The sequence below is a fragment of the Mustela nigripes genome, chromosome 4 (genome assembly GCF_022355385.1).
Source record: "Mustela nigripes isolate SB6536 chromosome 4, MUSNIG.SB6536, whole genome shotgun sequence".
Classification (NCBI taxonomy): domain Eukaryota; kingdom Metazoa; phylum Chordata; class Mammalia; order Carnivora; family Mustelidae; genus Mustela; species Mustela nigripes.
This window is the reverse complement of record NC_081560.1, coordinates 67,727,545-67,737,686: the sequence shown is the minus strand read 5'-3', so window position 1 is coordinate 67,737,686 and position 10,142 is coordinate 67,727,545. Positions and strand designations below refer to the sequence as shown.

The 10,142-nt window shown below is 41.6% G+C and overlaps 1 protein-coding gene across 2 annotated transcripts in view; it reads right to left on the bottom strand.

The window, feature by feature from the left end:
- SLC25A13 (solute carrier family 25 member 13) overlaps window positions 1–10,142 on the bottom strand; it is a 180,805-nt gene that overhangs the window by 138,320 nt on the left and 32,343 nt on the right. For both annotated transcript variants that reach the window (XM_059396811.1, XM_059396812.1), the window contains exon 3: window positions 6,980–7,122. In XM_059396811.1, the coding sequence (XP_059252794.1) occupies window positions 6,980–7,122 (143 nt within the window). The remainder of the gene's footprint in view (window positions 1–6,979; window positions 7,123–10,142) is intronic.

Genomic DNA, 10,142 nt, shown 5'->3' with positions numbered 1-10,142 from the left:
CCTCCCCTCCCCCACCAGCTCTGGCCCCATTTCTCACCTTCCCTTGACAGCAACACTCTCCAAAAGAGCAGAAGAAGGGGGAAGAGGAGGAGGGCTGTCCCTACATATGAATGAGAAGTGAAATCAACACCCAGTCATTAATCAACCCTTTCCCAAATTAAAAAGAAAAATAAACCCAGGCACCTGACATTCCTAAAGGTTTTCTAATATACCAGAGACATAATACAAACCTTTTTAAGAATTCTTTTTAATTTGCTCCTTGCAGACAGTGTCTAGCCACCACATTGCACGCACCCCCCTATGATTTCAGACATCAAATATTAACACAAAGTGAGAAATGCAAAAAGAAAGGGGGTTAATCAGACACCTTGAGAGAAAGAAAAAATAACACTGATTCAATGAGAGCTGCTAATGAGGCTTTTTGTTTTGGTAGATTAATTTGGGAGTCTGATGACTAAGAAGAAAATTTAAGCTTCTCAGGTGACTGCTGTTGATTATTACCAACTTTTTTTAATGAAAGAGATGCTTTTGCTTAATTCTATAGTTTATGAATTTCAGGTGTTTATCTGAAATCTGTGTCCACCCTAGCATGTAGAAAACACTCCTCATTAGCAAACTTAAAGACCTCCTCTTATTGATTCCGGATTATATTTGACAGATGATGAGCATTTCTGACTGGGAACTGCTGATATTTAAATACATTACCCTAATACTCTTTAAGCATTGCCAATTGTAAACCTCATTAACTCCCAGCATGTGGCCAAGGCCGGGATCTCATTGCAACAGCCTCACAAAGTGAAAACAGGTATATAAACTGATGTTATCATCAACACCATTATTATATCCTCCTTCACCCTGTTGAGTATCTACAGGCCATACTTTTCCTTCCCTCAGATTAAGAACGAACAAGGGAAAGGCAGAGAACACACCTAATTTATACAGCCACACGTTTTAAAGCCCTAGATTTCTTTTTTATTGTTTCTTCTTTGACACCCTTATTCCTCCTGCCTCAAAATGAGAACAGGCCCAGAACTCTGTTCTCTGAAGAGAAAGGAATTATGTGTTGATTATAGAGCTATCATTTTAATACAATAAAGTGGGGGCTGTAACGGTAAAATGGACATGTCAGCTCATTAAGAAATCAGCATTCCTGACTGTTCTGTTTTCAAAAGAAGAGCCAACTTCTGTTCTTGTGTTGACCACAAAGAACTTCTTTGCCTGAGATGGAAAACATGTACATGTTAAAGTCATACATGATCTCAGCAAACTGATCGGATGCCAGAGGCAGCCAGTGCCCACCCCCACAAAGACAGGGGTCAGGCTGTACCGTGCAATGAGCACCCTAAGCTCAAGAGGCAAGGCGTTCAATAACTCCAGCTTACTGAGGCCCCACTTAATCTTCCCAGGTAAGAAGTTCAAGTACTAGGGAAAACAGCTCTTGAGCCCAGCTCTCCCTAATGACATATCCCTTAATATTAAATAACAAAGAGAAACATGCTTGCAAAGCTCAAAAGGACAATCACAAAATTACTTTTACTTGCTCTTGTATAATGTGTGAAAATTACCCTTGGATGATATACAAAGAAAGCTTCAATCCCATTTTAAACAAAACCATAATGATGACAAATCTAAGACACACATCAAAAATCATACAAATAAACCCAACATCAAGCAGAGAATTCTTACCGTCTGGCTAAGGTAAGAGGATCTGGCCCCCAGATCAGAGAGTCCTAGAGACCCTCCATTTTCCAACCCCTCCTCCTCCTCATTCCCCTCAAACGCTGCAATAAGCTCTCCTTACCCATGAGGCCCACCAAGCAAAGTCTCCAGGATTGGGCACTCAAAGCTTCTTCTCCTTTCTCTCAAGGAACCTCACAAATTGATTAAACCCATTATTAAATCTATTAAAATGGCGCAATTTGGGAAAATCTAAACACAACAGGCAATTAGAAGAGGGGTGGGGAAAGGTGAAATCAAAGACTCTGAGAAGGCTCTAACACAGGCAAACTGTAACAACTGCCGGACTCAAATTATCCTTTGACGGCTCTTCAGTGCTCTCAAAGATCTCCAATCCTCAACACCAAGCTCCTACACAGTCGACCACGGCCTGCCTCTCCCATCACTGTGTCCTACACTTTCCCATGTTCCTGGCATGCCACCCTCTGCATTTCATAAAATGAGCAAGAAGCCCACAGAACGGAAGTATGACCAAGTCACTACCCAATGAAACACTGAATCAGAATAAAGACTGCTCCAAAGAAAGAGAATCCCTGTCCGTTAAGTTCATGCAGTGCACAGGCATTTAACTCTCATGCCTAGAGTTCAGCCCAACCCCACACAGAAGCGAAGCCTTTGGGAAGGGGCAGTGCCCTCACAGAGACCGGCTGCGGCAGGGGTCTCCACCTGGAAAATGTCGGGATCTGGCCAAAAGTTACTACTGGAAAAAAGGCAGTTCACGATCAGGCCAGTTCGACTACAGGCTTTCTAAACCAGAGAAAACAGGTGTGTGAATGTAGGAGTTTCCCGGAGCTGCTCTAACAGACTACCAAGAACTAGGTTGCTGAACACAACAGAAATTCGTTCCACCCCAGTTCTGGGGACCCCACGTCCAGAACCAAGGCTGCAGCAGGGTCACACTCCCTCCAAAGGCAGATTCTTTAGGAGAGAAGCCTTCTTCACCTCTTCAAGCCTCTGGTGGCCCCAGTGTCTGTGTCACATCTGTCTCTACTTCTCATAAGGACACTTACACCATTTAAGGCATGGCTAAGCCAAGGTAATCTCTTCATTTCGAGATCCTTGATTTAATCATGTCTACAAAGATACTTTTTCTTAAGAGGGTCACACTTCCAAGTTCGAGGGAATATGACTTGGTATCTACAGGTAGACATTATTCAGCTACTACAGTGGGTAACCTTGAAACTGAACTAGAACCTCCATTCCTCAGTACACCTGAGCTCTCATAACTTAAGGGGTAGGAAGGGGAATAAATACTTCTCAGTAGATTTACCTATATTTGGTCAACAAATTGCTGTGAAACAGAGGCCAGATATTGGACTAGACACTGGAGATTTGCAAATATGCAAGACCTGGTCTACAAACTCAAGAGACCACAGCTCGTGCGCCAGTATCTACCTAAAAAGTAACTACCACAGTTCACCCTGCCATCTGGGTCAGCATAGCTGCCACTATATTTATTCCTAAAGTTAACAATCTACAAATAGTTTCTCAAATTTTAATAAGGTTATGCACTAAAATCCCTCTGGCCAGCCAAGCGATGTGGAAAGAGCCTCGAGAGACAAAACAGAGCCCACACCAGTGCTTCTCTTTTGGCTGCTGTAGGTGTTGTGCTTCCGTGTGCCAACATGTGGCTTCGTCGTATAATTTTTTCAAAGAACAGTAGTTGATTTGGGAAGACGATTTGTGACTTGTCAACTTGATAAATGCTTTGCTTCCAATGAAAGGGAAAGGAAGGGAAATGAAGGCATTCTCAGTTTTACATTGAGAACAGATGTACAGCTACACCTATGTGTGACATAAATACTGAGGAGCTGTGTGTCCAGGATAGGCTTTGGGAAAATGGCACACAAACATCTGAACAGGCTTGGGGCTTGGGCAGGTCTCGGCTCAAACACCAGTGCTGTGCTACTAGCTCAGAAAGCTTTAATAGTCTGGACAAGTTCTTCAACTTACTCAGTTTTGAATTCTTTTGGAAAGAATTACAATGCTTATGGTGAGACTTAAAATATTTCTACCCTTGTATCGAGGAATGCCTCTAGGTTCTTCCAAGGGAATTAATTAAACAAAAGGAAAACTAGAAAAAATAGGAAAACTGAAATAACTCTAGAAGGGCACAATTTCATAAAGTATGGTACATAATTTCATAGAAAATGATGAAGCTATTTACCACTGTTAATATGAACCGCATATGGAAATAAGAGAATTGGTTGATACAGTCTAAAAGATTATAAAAGTTTATAAAAGAACTGCATTATAAAAGAACTGCAATTAAAATACATTCAGATGATGGAAAATATTGATGTAGGTTAACAAATCACAGGAGACACTGAAAAAACTCCAAATAATCGTGTCAAGATGAAAAGATTATGGATCGTTATTTTCTGAAACTGAAGTTTTTGCAACCGAATGAAGAAAAAGTCATAGGGCAAGAGATTGAGGCCATCTAAGATTTTCTCTGTTACAGTCAAACACTGATATTTAATACAAAATCTGAAAGAAAATGTCAAGTTGAAGAGGATGACAAGCTTATGAGAGAAAAGGCAGTCTGAAGCAGTAGAAAGGCCACACGGTCTCTGGAGCCAGCCAGGCCTTGTGGTGAACAACCTGGTCAGCAACAGCCCTAGCTAGCTCATCTGCACAACCAGGAAAGCAGAGCCAGCATTTCAGATTTGTTAGAAGCTTTTGAAAAAATGTATCTGTTACGTTATATATGTACAACATACGTTATAGTACAGTATGTTATCTAATGAATCAAAGGCTATTATTTTTGGAGAGCACCTGTAAAAATAAGCCTGTTAATGGGGGAAAAAAATTAGAAGGTATAACAATTATACAAGTTAATGCCCATAAATATATTAATTTAATAAGGAACCAAAATGTTCACTGAAAGAAAGAGATGAACTATTAGGAAAAATTCCTAACATGTTAAATGTAAATAGGAAATGTCATTATGAAGTTTTGATTTTATTAAATACATTTCTCTGTTCTTTCCACTGAGAAGCCAGAGTAGTAGTAACAACCTAGTAGCGATAAACCTGTGCCCAGCTCTGCTTCTAAGCCCCATTCCCAACCTAAAAAAAAACAGGACTTCTTGAAGAAAAGAGTGATTTCCAGGTTGGAGGTAGGGAATACCCACTGTGAGCCTGGAATCCCTTACACTCCTAAAGCAAGGAGCCCTCACAGGCAGGAGGAGCGGCAGGAAGAGGGAGAAGCAGGCTCCCCGCGGAGCAGAGAGCCAGATGTGGGGCTCAACCCTAGGACCCGGGATCATAGGCAGAGGCTTAACCCACTGACCGACCCAGGCGCCCAAGAATTTTTAAACCATCAAGTAAGAAAAAAAATTGGCTTTAAACCTTGAATCAAATCATTCTTGTTGCATGTGAGCTTGGTCACACTTCGTATGAATCATGAACACAAGGTGTGTGAAAGCAACCAAATTTTCCCCACAAAAATACATCTGCTGGAACAAATCTATGTTCTATCTAGCTTTTGCTTCGATGGACTAGTGTGACATATTTCACATATATATGACATATATGAAATATATGTCACACTATGTGAAAAATACGAAATATATATTTAAAAAATATAGTGTGAAAATATATGAAATATATACGCCACCCTGGGGAGGCCCTGTGAGGGAACGATGGGCTGCTCATGCACTACACACACTTACCCACCAGGCAAAGAATGCTGTGTCCAGGTGGAGGTAGAAAATAGAAGTAACTCAAATAACCTCTTCCGGAATAAACAGAGAAGGCATAATCCAGCAACTCTCTGGGATATGACTGTGAGTATCACTGCCAAGATCCATCCTTCTCCCTCCTACCTGGGCTCCTACCTGCAACACCTTCATATTAGAGGAGACTACTTCCATGCAAGATGGGACCACAGGTATATAAATAAGAAAAGGAAAGTGCTGGTGAAAACTGAAAGCATTTGCGATACATCAACAAATTTTACCATAGTTGTATCTTCACCAGTGCATGTGGGAAAAAATCACAGGTGACAAACAGAGAAGGCCCAGAGCTAGAGAAAGCCACTCTGGAAGAGCAGGTCACTGCAATCTATGGAAGAGGGTGCTGACAGGTAGCAAGGGTGGGAGGTTGGGTCTACCACAGGTAATACAGAGAAGGCCAGCTCTTGGACGTTGTACTTGGCTACTAGGGGATGTTGGTATTTCTATTATCGAGAGTTTGGGGCCTAAAATTCCACACTTAATGGTAAAAGCCAACTGCAATCTTTTTTTTTTTCTTTAAAGATTTTATTTATTTATTTGACAGACAGAGATCACAAGTAGGCAAAGAGGCAGGCAGGGTTGGGGGGTGAGGGGAGAAACAGACTACCTGCTGAGCAGAGAGCCCAATGTGGGGCTCGATCCCAGGACCCCAAGACCATGACCTGAGCCAAAGGCAGAGGCTTAACCCACTGAGCTGCCCAGGTGCCCCAGCCAGCTACAATCTTAAACAGCTTAGGAAAAACTCATTTTTAAAATGTGACAACACTGTAGGGGAAAAGAAATCCAAAGGCATTTTGCAAAGTATCTGTCTCTTCCAGCTTGGGTAGAATGCCTTCTTAGTGATTTGGAATCATCATATTATTCTGTTTAGAGTCATACGATTTAATCATACAAAAGATTTCGAAAGTTATTTGAGCAGAGGGAAAGATCATGTTCATAGAGCTATATTTTACATTTACTCACAATTCTTACAGTTCCCTTGAAAAATACCAAATATGTACAAACACTTTAGTAGATCTCACACCATTCATCAACTATAATTAAGTCTCTAAAACCATAAGCAGTTCTTTACTGTTAAAAAATACACACACGGAGTGTCTGGGTGGCTCAGTCAATTATGCATCCAATCCCTAATTCCAGCTCAGGTGATGATCTCAGGGAAATGAGACTGAGTCCCACACAGGGCTCTGTGCCCAGTGTAGAGTCTGCTTGAAATTCTCTCCCTCCCTCTCCCTTTGCCCCTCCCCCAACTCAAGCATGCTCTCTCTCTCTAAATAAATAAAATCTTAAAAAAAAAAAACAAAAAATACACACACATAGAATCCCCAACTGTGATAAGAAGGAAATGTTAAAGGTATAATTCCTAATAATGAATTAATTGTAATAGGTAGACAAAAAGCTCTTGAGAGAGAGAAAGGTATTCAGTGACTTCCTAATATTTAAAGTGATAAAAAGCTATTTCAAACAAAAAATATTAAATAAGATAATTAAAAACAAACATACCCATCTTTGGTCTGATCCACTACACCACTTAGAAGTTCCACAGTCTTTGGATTAGGCTGCCTTTCTCCAAAAATGTTCAAGTATCGAGTGACGAAGTCATTGGGAGACATGAAAAACTCACCATTTTTTTCAATGCTTGCATACTGTTTAGAAAAAAAAAAAAGTATTTTACCCTCAAAAGTACATAATCATGAGATCAATGTGAAAAAGCTGAAAATATTCAACAGATAAGACATCAGACATGATAATACACTCTTCTCAAGCACAGTTATTTCCGAACATCTCACAGAAAAAAACAGAAACATGTTAAGTCTTCCAAGTTTTATATTTATACCAGTGGTTCTCAACTGGGGGCAGCTTAGCCTGACTGTCCCGCTTTTAAACACCAACATCCACCTAACAGCCAAGCAAAACGTAAGAGGCCCACCCTCTCTATGTAACCTGCCTTTTCGGGAGGGCGGGAGGGCTGGGCGAGGTTTCTCTTGCTTTGCACTTTCTCCATTTGTTTTCTATTTCTCCACAGAGGACATCTGACAGTGTCTGATGACAAATTTGACTGTCATAACCTGACGGGAAGGGATGCTAGCAGCATCTAGTTAGGAGAGGTCAGGATGACCCCCTACAACAGAGTGAGCCAGCCCCAAATGTCAGCAGTATTAACACTGAGAAACCCTAGTTTACAGAAACTTGGAAGGAAAATTACATCTTGTTTTTAGCAAGGACATACAGCTTTAAAAAATCATGGATGGGGGACGCCTGGGTGGCTCAGTTGGTTGGACGACTGCCTTCGGCTCAGGTCATGATCCCAGACTCCCGGGATCGAGTCCCACATCGGGCTCCCAACTCCACGGGGAGTCTGCTTCTCTCTCTGACCTTCTCCTCGCTCATGTTCTCTCTGTCTCTCTCTCTCAAATAAATAAATAAATAAATAAATAAATAAATATCTTAAAAAAAAAAAATCATGGATGGGAACAACCTAATTCTTTTGCCCCATTTGTTTCAATGACACCAATAATGCAAGAAAGCAGGACAAACAGGCTAAGCTGGAAAGCAAACTGTCAACTGTATGGCTGCTCGTGGGATTTTATGGAAGGAGATGTGAAAGGCTACTCTAGTTAGCTTCCTCTCCGTTCCAGAGTAGAAATGGCCCAACACTCAATGCTTTCACACAGCGTTCCTCCTGCCTTTAGTGGCAGAATCCAGTGCCGGGAAGCAGGAAGCTTCTCATCCCTGTCTTGTGGAGTCCCAGGGGACACAGGGGATGCTGAGAAACAACACAGGATCATCCGGTATTCTGATGGCAGAGGAGAAGACCTGTTGACCCTGGGGACAGGACAGTGACTGGGGGTGGAGAGGTGAATTCCGAGAGCTGCACGAGGAGCAAGGCAAGCTGGATGACAGTGACCACCCCGGAGGCCACTGTGATGTGGTGCACCCGGGAAGGGAAGTGCAACCAAAGCACCTCCACTCCCTCTGCAGCCACAGGGTCAAGTCCCATTACAACTGTTTCTAAAAGTCACTTGTTACTTCTGCATTTTAATTCCAAGGCAGGATAAACTTGCTTAGATACTCAGGAACCAGCCCTGGAGTCCCTCAGGCCTGGGATGCACTGAGCTCTGCTTCTGCCTCTCACCTCCTGGATGACCTGTAAAGTAAGCTTCCCGGGCCTCTGGCTCCTCCCCTGTAAAACTGGGATAACAACACCGCCTGTTTCTTAAGGTCAATGCTAGAAATAAACGAATAATAACATAATATACTTAGCACAACACACTATACACAATAAGCACTTCATAAATGTTCTGTACAATCCATTTTTGGTTAATTTTTAGCATGGTACAAAAGAAAAGCTCAAAAATGGTCCAAGAATCCCCTATTATTCACTTAGCATTGAATTGGCTTTTTGGAAACATGGAAGAATTATATTTGATCTTCTGGAAGCAAAACAAGACAGAAGTACAAGGGAGATGTCCCAGCTAACTACAACGAGCCATGATCAAGAATCATACCTAGTTTGCTTACAGCGGTGAGTAATTAATTTAGCTAAAAACACAATTTAACTCTTCTCCCACCAGTAGATGTTAAGGTTGTTTTCCAGTTTGGGCTATTTTTAAATAAAGCCAAGGTAACCAGCTTGTATATAACAATTATCCAAATTCTTGGCAATCTTCAAAGGCTACACTCCTGGAAGAGAAAATGTTGAGTCAAGGAGAGGGAACTTGAAGGCTCTTGCTCTTGATACTTATTATCACCCTGCTCTCCAGAAAAGACTGTACCAATCTACACTCCCACCAGCAGTGTGTGAACATGCCCTTTTCCCCCCTACCAGATTTGTTGCAAATATTTATCCAGTTTGATACTTGTAGATAACGGAGTCTGTAGATTTTTCTTCCTCCTCTGCAATTTCTTCCATTGCTTACTTCTAAATCTAAAATCTAGGCCTTCCTCATCTCAAGACTAATATCTACCCATATTTTCTCTTAACTTTTAAGTCAATGCACTGGCACTTTATTGTTTTATGTGGTCTGAGATGAGGATCCTCCTACTTTAGTTTTTCCCACTTAATCTCTTGATTGTCCCAGGAGCACAAATGAAATCATTCTCCCTTCCCTTGTCTTTAAGATGCAAGTGTATCACATACTAATTATCACATAATCATCAGGGAACAGCCTGGCAAGTAAGTCCTTCTTCAACACTAGTTCTGATCAGTTGGCGACAAATGCCTTCCTAAGGTAGAGACTCCCCTCTAGGGCTGCCCTCAAATTCCATGAAGGGATGCTTCATCCATCAAATTCCATGAAGGGATGTGCTGTCAACTCCTACCATTCCTCCAGCAGGAGTCCTGGCCAACTCACCTGTCTACTCTTCCAAAACTACATGCACCTTAATTGCTACAACTAAAGGGAAAGCTCTGTCTGGACAGGATTTGTTCCCGTGGTTCTCACTGCAACATCCTCAGGGTCCTGGACTGGTGTCAGGCAGAGAGAACCATAGTCAATACACATCTATTGAATGGAAGAAAGTTTAAAATTATTGTGCTACTTTCCCTCCTGGGAGTTTTCTGGGCCATGATCAGTCTTTGATTTTTCCCCCAGGTAACATTCAGAATCATTGTTGAGCTGCTGTCCCCCTTAAAAAGAATTCCACTGAAAGTGCAAAATAAAAT